Source organism: Hesperophylax consimilis, chromosome 2 (assembly GCF_061612785.1).
Source record: "Hesperophylax consimilis isolate HC1 chromosome 2, BYU_Hcon_1.0, whole genome shotgun sequence".
Lineage (NCBI taxonomy): Eukaryota > Metazoa > Arthropoda > Insecta > Trichoptera > Limnephilidae > Hesperophylax > Hesperophylax consimilis.
Genome location: NC_142837.1, coordinates 29,614,656 through 29,636,043, shown reverse-complemented (window position 1 = coordinate 29,636,043; position 21,388 = coordinate 29,614,656). Strand labels below are relative to the sequence as shown.

At 33.7% G+C, this 21,388-nt stretch overlaps 1 protein-coding gene across 2 annotated transcripts in view; it reads left to right on the top strand.

The window, feature by feature from the left end:
* LOC149425895 (hemicentin-1-like) overlaps window positions 1–21,388 on the top strand; it is a 440,318-nt gene that overhangs the window by 412,954 nt on the left and 5,976 nt on the right. For both annotated transcript variants that reach the window (XM_089645098.1, XM_089645106.1), the window contains exons 8-12: window positions 14,696–14,850; window positions 16,269–16,416; window positions 18,776–18,906; window positions 19,825–19,984; window positions 20,716–20,870. In XM_089645098.1, the coding sequence (XP_089501224.1) occupies window positions 14,696–14,850; window positions 16,269–16,416; window positions 18,776–18,906; window positions 19,825–19,984; window positions 20,716–20,870 (749 nt within the window). The remainder of the gene's footprint in view (window positions 1–14,695; window positions 14,851–16,268; window positions 16,417–18,775; window positions 18,907–19,824; window positions 19,985–20,715; window positions 20,871–21,388) is intronic.

The following is a 21,388-nucleotide window of genomic DNA, read 5'->3' as shown; positions in this document are numbered from 1 at the left end:
GGGTTCACTGGCTATAAAAACACTCTTAGAAGGCATCAGCCAGTCTTATCTCTAAGGGTCGTACACTTTTTTATTAGTTTACTAAAACGACGGAGCGTAGATTGTATAATACATTGTTTTTTTAAAGCTTTTTAGTGCCTCAGTAGCTTATTTTTATATTCTTCTCGTGTACTACGTTTTCCGTGAAATAGTAGTTGATATCGCTAAACTTGGGTCTGAAGGTGACTGGTTCGATTTGAAATGCAAAATTATAAAAGTGTAACGACCGTAATTATTTAGATTTTCAGCAAACTTAATCTAGCCAACATTATAGTACGTTGATATAACCAGGTTTTCGTTATGTCTACTAACAAAGCTCCCCCCGTTGATTCTTTTTTACCATGCATTTATTCACTTGTTCTAAAAATGGAGTTGTCATACAAGGTGTCAACTCGATTAGTGCATGGAGTTGCCATTAAACATGGAGTTGCCATACAAGGTGTCAACTCGATTTGTACAACTGCTCTTCGATTATGTAATCACCATTTTTCTTACGACACCCACGAACCCTTATGAAGCCATTAAGAACGTGAAGAAATATAAAAATCATTTAGACAATAACCAGGCTAGAATATTGTACGTAGGTATATGTACCTACGTACATCTTTGACATAGATTGGCATCCATAAGAATTACAGAATTTTCGCATTGCTCTTTAAAGCACACATTGATAAATCATATTTCAAACCCCCACACATTTTTTAATAAAATGTATATTAACACTCTCGTCTGTATAGGAATTTGTCCATTGATAACACAATAGTATGAAATTTAGAAAAATCATTCTGCTACCACGTTTAAATAGGTAATGTAATATGTACTTTGTAATTATTATTTCTAAATACGACATGGTTTATTGTCTAATTAAGTTTAATGTAATTACCAGAAAAGGATTGTCAGCTATATGAAAAGAATTTGATAGGTTGATAATTAAATTGGCATCAAGTTATTAACGCCTCCATTGTCTAAGGGTAAGGCTCTCGAATAGCAAGCAGAAGGCCGCGGGTTCAAATCCCGTCGTACAAAAGTAAATTTTATTTGATTTATTTGAATTATTTCAAGATTTATTCCTTTAAAGTAATATATAGTATTCTTGCAACACGTTCCAGAGTGGAAGATACTATAAGTATCGCCCTGATATAAGACCATCATTTGGTATTGAAACAATGCTTGAAATGGCTTTAGCCGTGTCTGGTGATCAGAACTCAATAGCCATGTACTCCCCCACCTCCTCAATTTAATTCGGTTTATTCATTTCAACGTGCGTTTTTTAAATATTTTTTTTAATAAGAATTCTTAGATTAATATTGACAGTTTGTATGTCAACTATTCCAGTAATTTCATTGATGCTAAAAATGTCGATATCCGAATTGATTCTGTTCAACAGCAAGGTTGCTCTCCCCACAGTCATGACCATTGGCAAGATAGTTATGAAGGCCGGGATATAAAATAGTCTATGTTGTCGGTGACGTAGATAACGATCGGGAACATAGAAATGAATGCTCTCCATGATGACCATCCTCTTCGATAGAAGTCTATAAGTCACATACTGCTTTAACTGAACATGTTTCTAGAAACGCTGATTCCTTATTTATTTGTGGCGATTATAATTTACCTAAAATATTGTGGCTGAACGACAACCAAGGTGTCAAAACTCCTACTAGTAATCTTTCCCCACAAGCTACTGAAATTGTAAATTTTTTTGCCTACTTGAATCTGTTTCAAATAAATCCAGTCACTAACTATCTAGGTTCTTGCCTAGATTTAATTTTTTCTAGCATACCAAATATTATAGTAAGTGAAGCTGATGTCTCTTTGTTACCTATAGATAAATATCATCCACCTCTCTCTATTAACATCACTAATTTCTTCCAATTAGATTCTTTGAAACCAAGTGCCTCTTATCACTACAAATATCTTAATGGTGACTACTCTAATATGAACAAATTTCTTTCCCAGATTAATTGGTCAGTACTATTTTTAAAATCTGATATTAATGACGCTGTATTTAAATTTAATGAATGCGTCTCACGCGCTATAGATTTGTTTGTTCCTAAGGGATGTTACTATCAACCCAAGTTTCCAAATTGGTTTAGCTCAAAACTCAAACAGTTAATAATTGAAAAAAAGAAAACTCATAAGCTATTTAAAGACACTGGCAACTTAAACTTGAATCGAAAATTTTCTCATTTAAGGGAACTGTCCAAAATCGAATCAGCCAAATGCTATAAATCTTATGTAGAAGTTACTGAGTCAAAATTACTGCAAAACCCTAAACAATTTTGGCAATTTGTTGCGCAAAAGCGTACTGATAATGATCTTCCTTCTAGTATGCACTATAATGAAACTCATACTACTAACGGTCTTGACATCGCCAACCTTTTTGCTAAACACTTCTCCTCTGTATATTCTGGTGCCTCATGTAACATCCCTCCACTCAACTATGACTACAACATTGACTTGAATGATTGCCAAATCTCACTTGTAGAGGCTTACCAATCTTTAAATAAACTTTCTAACAAAAAAAGTACCGGACCTGATGGCATTCCAGAAATCTTGCTAAAAGAATGTAAATATTCATTATCTAACCCAATTTGTATGTTGTACAACTTATCACTCTCATCTGGAACATTTGCTGATTCATGGATAATTTCATATATTCGACCCATTTTTAAGTCCGGGAACAAGTCAAACATTGAAAATTACAGACCAATATCAATTATATCTTGTATTCCAAAAATATTTGAGTCGATAATTACAAAGAAAATCACTCCTATATTCAAAAATGTTCTGATTGATGAACAGCATGGATTTAGATCGGCAAAATCTACAACAACTTATTTATTGTCCTTTACAAATACCATTGTTAAAGCCTTGGAAGACAACACTCAGGTTGACGTACTCTATACTGATTTCTCCAAAGCCTTTGATAAAGTAAATCACTCGATTCTCATGGCCAAACTTTATGCTATAGGCATTAGAAACCCGTTGTTATCATTCTTTCGCTCTTACTTGAGCGATAGAAAACAAAGGGTTAAAATAAACAACTTCGAATCCTTTAACATTGACGTAACGTCCGGCGTTCCCCAAGGAGCTCATTTGGCCCCGCTTCTCTTCAACCTTTTTATTAACGATATCACCAAAGTTTTTTCTCATACACGTTTCTGGCTTTTTGCGGATGATAATAAGATTCTTCAGATAATTAAATCCTACCTTGACTGCTTACATTTTCAACGTGATATTGACTCGTTTAATAATTGGTGCAAAATAAACTGCATGGAACTTAATGTTGATAAATGTAAAATTTTGTCCTTTTATAGAACCAAAAAACCTATTCAGTTTGATTATAAATTAAACAATGTTTGTTTATCTACGGTAACATCTATCAAGGATCTTGGGGTCACTCTAGACTGCAAACTTTCTTTCCGTGAGCACATTAACAACATTGTTAACAAATCACTTAAACTACTTGGCTTCGTTCATAGAATAACCTCTGACTTTAAACATATAAGTACCCTTAAAACTCTTTACTGCTCGTTAGTTCGCCCTCACCTTGAATACGCTAGTGTTATTTGGTCTCCTTTCTATGCTGTCCACATCTGTCACATAGAATCCGTACAACATCGCTTCCTACGAGGAATCGCTTGGAGGTTGGGTCTTGAAAGAGGAGAGTACTCATATGATGAAGTTGAACAAACTTTAAACATTTCTTCTTTGGAGAAACGTAGAAGGGACACTGATCTGATTTGCATATTCAAGATTATCAATGGTATTACAGACTCACCTGCTTTGTTGCAACTTATCCAATTCAACATCCCTTCCCGTAGACTCCGAAATAATGAATTGCTGTTCGTCAATCAACATTCTACCAATTATGGATACCATTCTCCTTTGTCCAGAATGTCGAGACTTGTCAACTCACTGTCAAGTCAAAGCATTGAATTTTGTGGTATATGCCTAAATGACTTTCGACAGTCAATACGCAATGTCTAATTTCTAATGCCCTTTGAACCATCTTCATGCTTTGACTTATTATTATCTCCCATTCTTACTTTTATATTATTATTGTCAATGTTATTGTCTTCGCTCCTCATTTATATATGCTCTCCTTTCACTGCCATATCTGTTTATAAAATTTATTCGTGTAATTAATATGTTGTTAATGGACTATTTGTCCGTAAATAAATAAATAAATAAATAAATGACCGAGTTTTCAAACCATCCACAAATCAGTCTAAAGAAATGTGTAGCAATGCGCACATGACATGACACATGACCCTCCTGACCCGTAGATAGTTCATTCCGAGCATACCCAAAAGAAAGTCAGTGGGATAGAGCCACGGGTAGTAGCCATACTGCCTCGTGTAGAGAAATCTCAATATTTTCTTCTGAACTCTCTCCAATATGAGAGAATACTTTATCTGTTGTAGACTCCAAATCACCGACCCACTTTCAAGTCTACTCCTTACTAAGGAATTAAATAAAACAATAAGCACCCGGTTATCTCTAAAATTCCTTGCAGTGCATAGAACAAAGCCCAAAATTCTCAGTGAAGTGCTACATACCGTCTCAATATGATCATGAAATGTCAGCCTCCTATCAAACATGATTCCAAGATCCTTCATTGTCGAGACACGTTTAAAACTTCCGGCGTCCATTGTATACCGGTAATACCAGGTAAGACTCGCCCTATTGAATGACAAAATTAAACATTAAACTCAATCCGATTTATTTTACTCCATTCAACAATTCTATCAATGTCTGACTGGAGTTGATTGCAGTCTTCTAAAGTTAGTATTTCTAAGAAAAGTTTTAAGTCATCAGCAAAGAGAAGAAACCTAGAATGCAGAATTACTTCTGAAATATAGTTAATAAATATGAAAAAGAGGAGTGGGCCTAAATTATTGCCTTGGGGTACCCCCAATCGTACAAAGAAATGTTTAGATTGGAATAGTCCGTGAGACACAAACTGTTTCCTGTCTGCAAGATAGCTGGCAAAAAAATTACGTAGTCTTATGGAGAATCCTATTGTAGCCAGTTTATTGAGTAAAACGTCGTGATTAACAGTATCGAAGGCCTTAAAAAATCATTGTATGAACAATCTACTTCTTGGCCTTTGTTTAATGATTTTGATGCAAAATCCGTAAACACCAATAGGTTGGTTTCTGTCGATCGACTTTTTTAAAATCCATGCTGTTCAGAAATTAAAAACGGTTCAACTTGTGGTTGTGTGAAATTGTGAAGAATCGATTCAACAATTCAACAATTAAGCCGGTGCAGATAGTATTGCCACCGGTCTAAAATTTTCCACAGAAGTCTTTATGCCGCTTTTATAAATCGGACAATTTTTTGATATTTTCCACAAATCAGGAAATACACCAGTTTCTAGGGAAAGGTTAAATAAGAAGCTTAGTGGCAGTTTTAAAAACTCGGCACAACCTTTTAAGAAGAATACCGAAGAAAATCTGCACCAAGTGAATGTGTATTTTTCAGTTTCTGAATGGAAGATTCTTTATCCGATTCATCAATTTGACCAATATCGATATTTTAGGCTCCCTTTGCATTCGATTTTGCAAAAGTATTAATATTAACAATTGGAGACTCATTACTATACACGGATTGGAAGTGTGTTGCAAATGCGTTATCTACATCCACTCTTCTAACTTCCCGATCACGATGCATCTTCACGGTCTTGAATACCACCATCTTTACGTGGTGATTTGACGTAGTCCCAGAACATCTTGGGATCATGTTTGATAACATTATCAATGGAATTTATAAATTATTGGAAAGCAGTGCGAATATTGCGCCTGACCACTGCTCCATGCGCACTGAACAGATCATAGTCACATCGACAGCCAGAAGTCTTCCATTTCTTATGGAGAGCATGTTTCACCCTAATGCTCGCGATGGTATCTCGACAGAACTATTTCGGATATCGACGACCATCTCTACTGGGATGTTTTCTGGGAAAACAGGCATCAAAAATATTATAAATGCAAGCATAAAAATGGTGTACCGCCTCATTTATAGTGCAATAATTATAAAGTTCTTGACAATCTAATTGGCTTATTATCTCCTCTCCTCCCCATCTCTTTTCCCTCCCCACAACCTTTACCCTCATGCCGTACTCCAATTGAGGATGCCATAGTCTCACTGGCTCAAAACGGTTGGGAGTAATTGGGACTCTTGTGCGGTATTCACATAAAAAAATAATTAAATAGTTTTAATGAAGACTCCGTAAAAGGTTTGACAGCTAGGTATTAGAAATGGAATTGATACATATATGTTTGGCTTCAAGATATACGAAGATTATATATAATAAATAAGAAATATAAATAAATACTTAAAAATAACGCTTGAAAGCAAACAAAGGAAATTTTCTAATTATTAATATCAGCAGAAAGGCGTTTTCGTCTTCATCAAACTACCTTAACCACGTTGATTTCATAAAATTACTTAAAATTACTCTCTCCGGTGGATAGCTTTTATTAAAGGGCTTTAATTAACCCATTTTTCAAAGCTGGGAGAACGTTTATTACCTATTAAGTTGTCTCGAATCCTTGTATCACGGGAAGATTACTCAGAAAACCGCTGGGATTTCAAAACTTCGAAATGTACCGATTACACCGCCTTGAACGGCAATATAACGAAAACTTTACGGAATCGTGATTGTAATTTCTGATAAACACTTAACCAAATTCAGTCGATAAATATTTAACCATAATAATCATAATTTATTTACCAATGATTTGTAATAAATATTAACAATATTTTCAAACCAACTACCGCATAAAAATATGCCATTCTTTACAGTTGCGTAACGAAACCTTATTAAATTATTGGTAGGTTCCTAATGAATTATTGAAACACAATTAATGCTTTTAATTAGCACTCCTAATTAAATGTTTCAATTATTGCGTATGACAATGTTAAATCACAATTTTATGAAATGTACAAAAAAAAAAATTTTTTTTCGACTGCGTGCGGCGCACTGTCTCCATTGTTCAATTATTCTTTATTTTTGTTTCTGCAGACCAAATCTTATGAATTATTAGTTCGAGTTTCATGAAATTCTCTTTTATTTTGTAAAATCTAAGTATTTTCAGGTCACAACGTCAATGTCATCAAAGCTTTGAATAAATCATCTTAAAAATGCGACAAAAAGACATAAGCTAAAAAAAAACTTTTTAAAGTATAGAACCATTTTGTGCTTCCTTCTCTCCGCATTTAACTTTTATTTACAAACGTTTTACAGAAATAACATATAGTACATATCGGGGCAATAAATACTTATCATGTTAGTAAAACAATACAGAAACATATCAATTATATTCACAACTAATTATGTTTGCTTTGCTATAGGATGTCAGTACGGAGAAATCGCGTTAGAGTAAAGCGATATGAATGGTTGTCACAGTAGAAAAGATGGTGGAGTCGAATAGAATTATCCCTTTCAGCCCCAGTGTTAATTCAAATTAACATGAACTTTGTGATTTTTTTTACCGTAACTGTAGCGATTTAGAAAAGCCATGTTTTCGTTTTCTTTTAGTTTGTAGTCTTTTCTGTGTCGTCTATTTTTTCCGCTCAGTTGAAATCCTATTCCCGCCACAACAACGATAAATATTTTGACATCTGCTGATTGTGAGTTTCATCGAATTTCTGCCGTCATTGATTACTTAATTTAAAGTGAGATATCAATATTTTCTACTCGAATTACAAATATTTTCACTCATAAAGATGTGTTGTATAATAATAACATCAGTTCAATTCACTGATCACAGTCATTTGCCAGAATATTGTAAATGAATCTCAATGTTCATTCAAATTAACACTGGTAGTGACGAACATGTTTTCGACTAGTATGGCGAATTTTAAAGATTTATGAAATTATTAAAATGTTATTTGTTTGTACCTTAGTGATTATCACTACATTGTCAATGTGCATTTTTGACATGAAACAGTTATTTGTATTACTTTTGTGTTATGTTTATTTTACGTTACTATGTAAAAAATACCCTCTGACGCCCAATTTTAATCCAAATTAACATAAAAAATTTCTAAAAAAAAAATAAAAATTATATGCCAAAAATTTTCAAATAATTTTTTCTGAGGTATTATCAAGCATAACATATTATATATGTGTGGAAACAATAATGCGGGTGTGAAAGGGTTAAGAGATGAAGATATTTATAAAACTTAACATCTGAGGGCAGTCTATGAAGTTTTTCAGCATTTTAAAAGTACAATAATATTATAATATAAAAGATATCTCAGTTATTTTCATTGGAGTGTTTTCTGTTTATTTATGTTTTTTGTGCCATGAATTTTATGTGGAAACCTTTGTAAAATTTAATTATTTATTTAAAATTATAAAACTGTTTATTTCCCCAATACACTAAAATAAAATTAAAACTTTAAAATCTCAATCTATCTTATCTGAATCTCCGGTTGGAAATTACCTGTAGTTTTTGATAAGACATTAATGTTTTGTGGCAGATATCAATAACAGGTTGTCTCAGCTTGTATGTAACGTGTCTAAGAAACTTCCTCTGTACTTTTTCCAAGCTGTGTAAGTTACAATTACAAATTGAGAGAAGACCAAAAATAGGAGACCATACAGGACATGTTATTTATAAAGAAAAGCCTCCATGAATCTGAAACGCAGTATTTATTTGAACTGCTAATTGTGTAAAAAATTCAAATATTGAAAAAATACAGAAACATCACCGTCGTACAAGTTTCAGATACACTCAGTATTTCCCTGGTAAAATGCCACATTGAGATTAGAAACCTAGCTTGAAATTGCTTTAGCCGTGTTTGGTTACCAAAACTAAATAGCTAAGTAGGTATATTTCCCAAACTTCCTATACCCCATATCTTTGCTTCCCCTCCTTTTTTCAGCTTCACAACATACCCCGATTGGATATGCATTTGCTCCAGACATTTGGGACTTCTGTTCGGTATTCACATTTCAAAAAAGAACTGGATGAATTATCTATCCAACAAGTCGTATTTTTAATAAAACTAAAATTATTAAAATACGTTTTACAACTCTATGAGTGTTTATTTTTAGATTTCGTGTTAAAGTGGTAATTTTTAGTTGTTTTTACTTGGAGTTCGGTGTGGATGTTTGGAGTTTGCTTTATCACCAAATAAAACTATTTTTAATCGTAGATTACTACAAATCCAGTCCACATTATTTAAATGTTACATTCGATTTTTCCTTCTCATTTTAGTATATCAATTAATTTGATATTAGGTGCGTATTAAGCAACAAAAAATAAATCCCATTATTTCTTAGAACAGGCAATGCCTAGATAGAAACTAATTTTGACCGGACCATAATGTATTCAAGCCTGTATTGCAGGTTATCCTCGACGTACTTTGTACCTTTCATTTGCCTTTGGACACATATCCAATATCCTATTATATTATTTCGCATAATATATTACATACAAATTTTCAATATCAAATATATAACAATAAATAAAAAAATTAAAATTAAATTAAAGATGTCTAGATTCTATTAATTCATCACTGCGCGTTCCCGGCATTCAATCTCCTCTCCAATTTGGCGAGTTTGGTGTACGTCCGGTATTCTCAGTACTACTTTTATAAGCTCTTTAGTACGCTGTAGGTTTAAATATTATACATCGACCCCGATTGTGGTATATGCAAGGTTGTCCACAAAACATAACCAACAATAAATTTTAAATTAGGAATTCTAACCGAAGATCTAAACTATAGTTTTTTAATGAACTTGCTAAACTTGACCGACTTATGAACAAGGCGCACAGTGACTGATATGGTACATCTATTCAAAATATCGAATGGCAGACTGGATGCTATTGATTTAACAAGCGTTATTTCGTTGCGAGTACCTCTCCACGGGACACTCGACTGAACGCCCTGTATAATATTCCAAAATCTGCTAACAATTATTTCGTAAACTCGCCTATTCAAAGATTACACAGACTAGGATATAAGTATGGTTCAATCGATGTTTACCGCTGCCAATCAGTGTTAAAATTTAAACTCAGTTTAATGGAATGTTTATATTAATATAAATGTATTTTATTAGACCTTTTGTCGATTTTTATCATATTCTAGCGTAATAGAGATTGTTAATTAAGTTACATAGTTTATATGCTAATGTGAACAACAATTTCATATTTATTTATTCAATTGATTTGGAGGATATTGGCAGATCATCTATTTTTATTTTTTACTTGCATAAATTCCACGTTACGTACGTTTCGTAAACTCTATTAAATGTTACATGTTACCTATATTTTGTTAACCTATGCATTGTTAAATCTTATATTTTATGTAATCTGTATATTCTCATATACTTTGTAAACTCTTTATTTTTATTGTATTTAAAAAAATATATTTGCATTGTTTATAAAAGCCCTATGGGCATTTAAATGAAATAAATAAATATTCAATAGGTTTAAAAATTTCATTGTTCTTTAAATGCATTGCTATGTTTCACTGTTTAATATAAGTTATTTCATGATTTTTTTATTGTTCCGATAGATATTCGGTTTCCCGATCAAAAACTGCTTAACCAAACAGCGTCTATCGATGGCTAAACTATATTCTGCCATAATAACTCTTATTGATGGGCACTTATCTTTTGAAGTAACGCTCTTATAATTATTACTTCCCTCTTTACGCCCTTCATAAACAAATAAACAGCGATTATCCCCCTCTCTTGTCCGTTGTTAACACGTTTCACCGTAAAATAAAAGCACAATAATATATTCCGCAATCTGCTTCGTTTACATCCTGTTCGAAGTAAGCCAAAGTAATCAATTAATAGGATTAAATACATAATAACGGGAAGTGACTAAATCCGTATTGCCACGGAGGCGCCTAATATTAGACGCTTTCAAACACAAGTCTCACCTCTTTTGCCAAACGCCTATGACAGCAAAGGAATATTTAATTTTAAAGGTTAATTTGTCAAACTTTAAAAGTCATCGTGTTTTCAATGTGTTTCGAAAGCTTTTAAATCTACACATATAAAAAATCATTTTCTTTGTTTGTCCCGTACGCTTTCCTATACCATTCACCCAATTTATTGATAATTTCAAAGTTTTTTTGTTATTAGCGCCAGGAGTGTTTAGATAAAAATTTTATTGGTTTGAATCGTAGAAGAAGTTAGAAACGCTCGAAAATAACTTATCTCTGCACTGGAATAAGATCGTCGAATAAGATAGTCGACATAATGTTGTTTTTTTATCAGTAGAAATGGATTTCATGATACTACATGAAGTACAAGTAAAATCAAATGTAAGTTATAAACGAAGAAAGAGGCGTAAGGATAATGTATGACTTGGAAGTGAATGTTTGAAAAGTTCTATAGCTGAAGTGAATGCCAAATATGTATAGCAAAAAAAATCATTTTTTTAATGTAGTTACCTACTAATTATTAATAGTTACGTCTTTTTTATTTACATTATTTGGCATATGAAAATGATTGAAACAAAGTTATTGGGTGTAAAATTCACTAACTTCGGCAGTTGATTCTACACGATATTACAAGTAGAGATGACAAATAACCTTTTTTTAAATTTGCCTTTTTTCAGGTAGTTTTCAGGGAAAAAAAGATTAGTTACATTCAAGGAAAAAACTTCTATAGTAAAATATTTTTTATGAAAACAAAGAAGGGATTTTCGAAAAACATCATTTTTATTTTTTACTTGTGCTCTTATGTAGAATTGCCTCCCGAAGTTAGTATATTTATCCATGTACGTAATAAGCAATTTCGTGTCTTCTTTTTTATATGTAAAAGTACATTACAAGATCATCATGAGAAGGATGCAGCGTACTAAAATTAGTTGACTCAGAAATTCCAGATTTCGAGGGTTTTTAGTGGTACATGCATACAGACCCCCAAAGATGACATAGGCCCTAAGGGAAATTATTTTCTTCAGAGCCTCCTGTGTAGAGTTAATATAAAAAGACTTTTGCATCAAGATGTGTAGTTTCTGAGTTCATACGAAATTCTTATCATTATAAATTCATTACAAATCTGATATTATTATCGCCTCCACCATAATCGAATACAGCTGAATCCAGAATAAATGTATGATTGATGGCATCCACTTTTACTTTACCATCGATGTAGAATATTAATATATTTTATCATCAAGTACCATAAATATCGTAATTCTTAGTGTGCGGCTTTCATACGAGCAGGGAGAGTAAACATCGGAAATATCAATGCTCTGAAGCGAAAAGTCGAGACGCAGGGGACGGTAGTCAGTTTTTGGGTGGATATTTGTTGAGAGCTACACTACTGACGCTTTGTAAAGGACGAATTAAAAATATTTAATTAATCTCTTAAAAACAACATTGAACAACTGCCATGTACGAACTATTTATATGAGATTAATACGTCGTTATTCACCGGCTCATTTTTATTATCATTGACTCTATACCGCTAGATGAGTCCTGCAGGGCTTTTATAGGGGAGCCCCAGGCGATTATCTATCTTTCGTCTTTGCTACTAGCCTCGCATTCCACACACCCTAAATATTGTTACTGGCAGTTCTCATGGCAAATATTGAAATATAATGGCTTATTAATACTTTTTTTCTCTCTCTCACACTCTCTCTCTCTCTCTTTCTCTCTCTCTCCCACTAGCTGCGTAGAGTGCCAGATCGGGAGCGGATGGTTTGGGGAGACCTTTTGACCTATCCAACTGGTCCCTCAACCCATCGCCTTGCGCCGTAGTGGGAGGGATAGATTCATAAGTTCGTCACTCTTGACACACTGATCCCAAGATACCTCCCCACCCCTCATACCTTTTTCCTTCCCAGAACTTCCCTTTCCTTAAAAATACCCACCACACAGCATCCCCAAAGATGACACAGGCCCTGAAGTAAATAATTTTCCAAGTGGGCTCTTGACTAACAATCTGGAGGTTGCAGGTTCAAATCCCACGTCGTGCGCAAGAAAATTTTATTTGATTAATTTGTGATTTTTCACATTAAATTAAATGGTGTATTCACGGCAAGTACCAAATTTAAAAAAAACCTCTCTTAAAACTCTTTAAAACCCAACATTGGGTCTTATAAACGTAGTGTATCCTGATTGATTTTAAGATAATACTTAGTCGATGGCTTAAAAGTATTAAAACTTTTAAGGTTTCCTCGGCACGGAAGGTAGAGAACAGAATGACACCCAAAAATCTCACCTTCGTTAGTGTGAGAATTTTACGATCCCTTTATTCTTTTGTTTGGCCAACTATCAGTCTCCTCACCATTTTCATTAGCAAGGCCATCTTCTTTTCATATTCCCTGGTACCAGTTGTACAGATACCTATGTGAGAAGTCGATTTGTGAAACGCAAAGAGCATTTTCTCAATAGGATTTTTTATTGATTGATTAGCAATCAAGAACTTGGATTCATTTTGTTGATTTCCATTAGCGTGGTTCGGTCTTCACAATTCATTAATATTTATAATTAAAATGAATTATTCACCCCATTGGTGAAACTGCAGGATGAAGATCGTTTTTCCTAATTTACATATTGCCCACCCATTTTGCGAATGTCTCACGCAAGATATACCTATTCCCTACAAATATTAAACACACCAGGTGATAAATCCCAACCACGCCGAAGTACTTTGATACCGCGTTCAATATTTGAACTAACGATTTGATGCTAATATGCGTTGAAATATTCTATTGGAATAAGTCACTAAATTTTAATCTCTTGACCTCGGTATCTCCAGAAGAAAATTATGCATGCGATCTAATTCGTTAGCTTCTCTGAATTAACAATACTCGTAGTGTGCTAGCTGAACACGTTTTGTTGAAAAAGGCAGTGTTCTTTCACTTTACTTCAGCCGAACTTAGACCACTTATTTATCTAATCTTTTACTACTGCTGCTCGTATCTATCTACGCTTTTCCTAACAATTTCATTTTAAACAGCAACAGTAAATGCAGGCTTCGCAAACAAACCACGTTCCAAGTGAGGATAGGGGTTTTTTTTTAATTAAATGCATATATCGATCGGTTTGCATACGCCCGATGCTTTGACAGCGTTACAATTGAAATACAGTCCGAACTTCGAAGGCCAGTAGATCCTAGCAATTTTTGAATTGAAAATGGCCAGTCCCTAGAAATGAAGTACATGTTCCGTGTAGAATTTATCATATTTGCAGTAATGGCAAAAATATTACTGACAACGCATTTCAATATATCAGCACAACCTGGTTATTTAAAAAATTCATCATGAATTCACATGTTACTTTTATTAAATAAGCATGACATTGGTCGCGGTTTGGTTGATATCAGATTTAAGGAACCTGTACAATATTTTTTAACAAACAACTTGGCAGGGCAGCATGCTGAAATTATTGCTTCTGGTCTTGTTTATGTACCCAAAGGTTTGTACTTGTATATTAAAAATATTATATGTATTTTATGTAAATGATTATTTGATCAAATCTGAGTAACTCAACTATCCTATTTCCCTTCTTTCGCCAATCTCACATCTTTACCTTTTTACAACAAACCTTAATGTTAGTATTTACATTGTCCAACTAGCTCCGGGAAGTAGGTTTCTTGTATGGAACCCATATTAATACAAAAATAACATTTCAATCACATTTTAAATGCAATTATTTTTTTAAGTGGCTCCCGTATCAGTGGACATCGAAGCACGAGAACCTCTCAGAGCTGGTAGAAGGGAGGTCATCTTGTGCAAGGCCAAGGGGGCCCGACCTCCTGCGCGCCTCCAGTGGTTATTGCAGGGCACTGCTCTGCCACCTCACTCATATAAACAAGAGGTAAATTATTTGCATAATTACATTTGAGATTTTCTACTTTTCACTGTAAAATTACATAACTTCTCGTGTAAAATGTTAATTTATGATTTTAAAAAGGCGTACAATACAATTACATATCTCCAACGGAATCGCGCATGGATTATGTTATCCAAATATGGAGTCCATATTTTTTTTATTTTTTTTTTATTGTACAACAGAACATTCATTCCAGTTACAGTACAATTTTACATCATATCAGCATTTGGGTAAGTGACTCTTCAATAATTGTTTTAGGTCATTTAGAGCACAGTCATTTACATCCAAATTCTTTGCTAGTTCGTTCAACAGCACCACTTCCCTCGTCATGCTTAGAGAACTAGTGTAAGACATAGTGACACATTTTTTTGTATTGAAATCTAATTTGTTTATCAACGACCATTCACATAGTGCATCCAGATCGGCTTTCATTTTAAGACAATCTTGTTGAGAGCTACATTACATTATATTTTGCCTAATAGAGAGAGTACAGAGACAATTTATAAAAATACCAAGCTTTGAAAGACCGACTAGGAACTAAGATTACCAACGTTAAAATAAAGACGCAAAAGGGATGACTTAATTGAGATTTTTAAAATTGCAACTGGTCATTACAGTGCCTTGGCATACAAAAAATCTTCTCCACCAACAGAAACATAAATCGCCGTGGGCATTAAAAAAAAATACATTTGCATGAAATCCCAGTAAATATTTCATTGCAAATAGAGTTGTGGATGAATGGAACAAACTTCCACAACGTGTTATCGATTCTACTTATAAAAATCAATTTAAAGCTTGATTGGATTTTTGTTTGGGGAGAAAAAATAAACTTGTTTTAAATTAAACAACTCAATTAACTTACTGTGACATCACATATGAGCGCATCAGCAGAATGCTGCTTGCTCTTTAAATAATAAATTTCTCAAAAAAGTAATAGGCTCGATATGAAATTCTTCTGTCTTTGAAAAATATTTAATGTTATGTAAAATGAATTCTTCAAAAGGAAATTCCGTGAAGAAATATATTATCAGGCATTTTTAATGTGTTGTAGGTAGGTACTATAAATAATTTCAAGCCATGTATGTAGTAAAAGGAACTGAAAATTAATTAAAATGCTGGCGCGACGCGATGATGCGAGAAAATCAATAATGTGTTGAATTATAAATTACAATTAGTGGGCGTAAAGTTAGTGACTAATATCCGCATTTATAAAACGTACGCTTACAATAAAGTACAAAAGTTCGGAAGCTAATTCATGATAACTCTGGCGCCTTGTTAAAATACAACATTCCATAATTTGAAACTGTTAGCTTGGTTCAGTAAATTAGCAAGTTATTTCAGTATTCGTCTTTCTGAATAGGTAAATAAATAAATTGTTTTAATTTACCATTGGTTTTTTCCAGGAGTCAGCAACTGACGACATCAGTATTTCACAACTAGAGCTGGTGGTAGGGAGAGAACAGCGAGGCCAACAGTTGACGTGCAGAGCTACGCACATGTTGCTGCCGCCATCAGATCCGCTCTACTCCATCATGACCTTAGACATACTACGTAAGTTACACACTACGTATTACAAATAAATTTATTATTATTTCAATGACAATTTTTGTGCCCCTTTACTCAAAGAAAACATCGATTTAAGTCCCTAGCTCTAGAATCGATGCAAAATATACGTAACTTGACGGCCTCTGTTGTCGAGGATAAGTATTTCGACTAGCTAACTTGAGGTCGCAGTTCAAAATTTGTGTTATCTCACAATGTAATCGTTTAAATTAAAATATAGTATATTTGCGGCACGTTCCAGAGTGGAAGACACTCTCAGTATTGCCCTGGTGTAATACCACCATTCGGAATTGAAAAGTTGCTTAAAATGGCTTTGGCCGTGTTTGGTGACCAGATCTGAATAGCCAGGTACTTCCGAATATTCCTCTTTCCATCTCCTTTCCCTATCCACCATCTTCGTACATGCAGAAATATCGTAGGTTCGGCGCATCTACCTACTAGCGGAATTATTCTCGAACGCATTTGCGCCTTTGTAAAGCGTTCAAGTCAACGTACCTATCTCAATCAACAGTCAGTTAGTCTAACAAGTCAGTACCATACGAGTGACAAGTGACAACTAAGCTCCTTCCTCACCGCTTTACCATGGGCCACGGACTTACTACGCCCGATCTCGCTTAAGCGAGAGGCTACGAATTATTACTAACTCCGCGGGATTACAATAGCGCCTTAGGCTTGCGATATCTTCTCTGGCCTGCGCTCCCCACGCGCCTTAGCCTTTTGATATCTTTGCTATAGTCTGCGTTTTGACCCTGCGACATCTTCGCCGGCCCGCATCTCCCGCTCATCTGCCGACCAGGCCATTCATACCTTCGACTGTCTTACTTTACACTGGAGTACCGGGAAAACTCAACATCATTCCCAGTGCTGAACACATCTACAAGTCTAGTCTCAACAAACACGGTGTCAAGCCACCTATTTTATCGCCTCTACCACTCTACTGATATCATCTCCGCTTACATCTGGTGTCAATCTTCGAAATGGTGGATTTGCCTCTGACTACATCCACCGACGCGGTGTCGATCTTTGGCCCGGGTAATTTACCGTCCATATCAGTCCGGAGTCATCACTTGCTACTACATTGACTCAATAAATGCTGTGACCTCACACTTTCTTTCATTTGTTTCCTCACCACATCCGCAAAATATAAAGTAAACACCTTTACAGAAAGTTAAGTCGATTATAATTTTACCTTCCATATCGTATCTTTCGTTCAGACTCCATAATGTTAATAAAAAATTTCGCATACAAATCATAATTTTAAACAAAAACAAAAGACAATATTTCATAACTACATGAACAACATATTTTTTGTGCTACAACTTTCATTAGTATATTATCCAATTTCTTTCTGGCTCCCAAATATAGGCAAAATACATAGCACGTGAGTCATTTTTATTTGACGACCTAAAAAAGCATAAAACAAGTTTTATGTCTCAGGCAAAACATTATTCTAGTTTTATCAATATTTTTTACGACAGCTGTAAACCTATTTTTGAAAGGTTCATCACATTTAACGTCAACATCACCTCAAGAGTCAGGCTGGATAATATAAGAGAAAATTCTCCTTCAATGTTTTTTTCACTGTGACGGGAAATGAACTCACAACTTCTCGAAACAAATTCAAATGGTTAAGCCATTTCACTATATTATCTATTCATTTAGCGTGAACATGTGCAGATCATCAAAAAACATTTAACCTCTCAGGCCTCTGGCCTATTCTCCGTTATATTTCTTAATGAGTATTCCCGTTTCCCAATAAAATCCAAATAAATTCCATTCATGGGAATTTTCTGAATATATCTTAAAACTAAAAACGGTTTATAAAAGGTGATAAATTACGTTTTTAAATTTTATCATTAATAATAATCAAATATTGGTTTAAATATTAAAAATTTTAAATCAAATATAATTTTTTTTTAATTAGCTCACCTTACGTTTTTTCGTCTAAACACTGAACTAAAATTACAGAAAACAAAATAAAAACGTATATGTTACTAGACAAATGTATTATAAACATTATTGTTACCTCAATTTTTGTCAATTAATATATAAAAAAATAATTAATTTAAAATTCACAGAGTTTCATAATTTTATTCAAATCGCGGTCGAAACTTTTGGTTCCATAGAGGTATATGTTTTAACTCTTTTTCTAGATTTAAATATAAGCGTGGGTTTTTTTCTTTCTAAAACCGTTTAAATAATATTTTTAGCCCTGACAGTAAGGAATACACAACGATTTCTATGAGCTGTTCCGAAAAGCGAGCAAATTGACCCTACGGGTATAATAGCTGTTCGCAAAACCGAAAAAATTATTCTGAGGAGTTAATTTATATATGTTTGTCAACAGTCCCACCAGATGTCAGCCTGCGCCTTGGACGAGATATAAATCTTGAGAATATCAAAGAAGGAGACTCCGTTCTCTTAGAGTGCAATGTTTTAGCACACCCACCTCCGTACAAGATATCATGGGAACATAACGTAAGTAACAATAAAATAACACACAATAAAAGCTTATAGCGTAGAAATGTTAAATGATTTAAAAAAAATTATCCAAAAAAATGATAATCTCGTATAATCAGAACTTTCCTGACATAATAAGACAGCCCTGATTTACCTGATTACCTTCCTTATATCAAGTGGAACTACATGATCAAACATTATATTTAATTGCAACAGTAATATCAGGAGATCAAGACTGAGTCATTTAAATATTATGTTCATCTAAGAGTTTACAATACAGTTTCAAGAAGGCAAAAAACCTACCTCAATTATAATAATGTTAGCATAATACTTTTCTTTTGAATGGGTTCTACGTAATTTCAACAGTAAATTTGTCTTCATGATTACTGTTCCACTAAATTATAACGCATATCACATCTTAGTAAACGCCTGTATGGGCGTGTAATATGAATAATTAGTATAGTTCCTGAATATAGTCAATATCTGTAACGTTTACGGTTACTCTTAAATTATTGATCTTCCTTTTGAATGTCCCAGTTTGACCAACTCTTGGTGACTCTCATTAATTGACTTTTGTTCTCATTCTACATATATAGAGTCAATATCTGTGACGTTTACGGTTACTCTTAAATTATTGATCTTCCTTTTGTATGTCCCTGTTCTACCATCTCTTGGTTACTTTCATCAATTGGTACTCTCATCAATTCATTTTCGGTCTCATTCTATCTCATCTATGGACAACCATTTTTTCCAACAATTTTCCGATGCTTTTAGAATTATTATGTGATTTGTTTTCTAGTGTATCTCAGTGAAATTATTTACAATATTTTTGTTGTAGTAATAGCACACAATTTATAATTATACTTTCATTCTCTGCTATAGTATTTATTTGACAAAGTAAGTACAAATTGAATGTTATTTTGTGTATAATTTCAGGGCAGGACAATAGCCCATGAGCCAACAGCGGGGGTTGAAGTGGACTGGGGCCGCCTGACATTGCCGAGTGTCCAGGCGTATGACAGCGGTTCCTACAGCTGTATGGCTTCCAATGTAGAAGGCGATACTAAGTCCAATACTATTAACCTGCAAGTTTTATGTAAGTATATTGCACAAAACTTGGCCAAATAAATACCACATTATACATATTAACTGGTTGGTACCTCCCACAATAAAGCTCTGTAGTCGGTAACGTCGCTAGTGTAGATTTTGTGGATACACATATATAAAAAAGTGGTACTTAAATTTCCTGCGATCAAATTGAAAAACTCTTTATAATTAATTTGACATCTTTCATAATGTTGCATTGTTAATATCTAGCTACCCAGAGAGGGTCAAGTTTTATATAGATATATTATTTTACTTCACACATGCAGAATATTCTATTTTAGGTAAGCGCGAGTAAGTGATAAAACAAACGGTTTAAAAACATGTGAATAATTTTAAATTACACAGAACTCCTGTTTTTAAAACATTTGAATAACATTTAGATCGTACATTATTAAAATTAATATAAATGTTCTAATTTGGCTAACTATTCAATACCCAAAAAACATAAAGCATTAGATAAATTATTTCAAATAACGCAAAACGTTACATTAACCAAATTCAGCAAAAAAAAATTATTTCAAATCAATGTTGTTTTTTTAAATGTTTTAAAAAAATCAATTGTGAACAGAATTTTCCGCATTCCAAATGGTTTTAATATTCGGATATATATTCATTAAAAAACACAGAAATTTGTTTTCATTTGCTTTTGAAACATGTGTTAAACCAGATGGGAAATGGTGTGGTGAAATTAAATCATACATTTTTATCTTGTAATTCCAGTTCCTCCCATCTGCAGAGTGAATAAGGATGCGAAATTACCAATATTGAATGGTAAAAAGGAGATTGAGCTGCTGTGCGAAGTAATGGCGAATCCCCCTCCTATCAACTTTACGTGGGCTCTCAACAGCACGGCCGGTTTGGTGGTTTTACCGCAGGTAATAATTTCGTGTTGTTAAATGTGCGTGTACGAACTTTTTTTTATTTCATTTCACCCGGAGCATGGCACGTGTGATAACACTGAAATTTCATTTCCTTTTTTATTTATACCGGGAAAACCACGCGATCGAAATAATAACGACTTCGAATGTTCATTAAAATTTTCCGTCATAAAACTCGCACAGAACACTTAAATAAATAAACAACTAAATTAGGTTTTTTTATAGGCTTTCAGTCAAGATCTTGAATAGTAAGCAGAACTGAGAAAATTGTTGGTTCTTCTGAAGGACCAAATAACAACTCAAACAGTGAGCTTCGGCGTTATGAAATTTTCTCAAAATACAAAATGAACTTTTTATCAAAATGCTACTCTTTTTAACTTCCAAGGTCGTTTCTATTATGAGTTATGGAGCTTTGAATATTTCAGTTTTCTGTCAACAAAGACGCCATATTGAAACTAACTCGTGGTTTTATCTAAATGATTATAAATTTCTAATTTGTATCGAAATCTACTGAC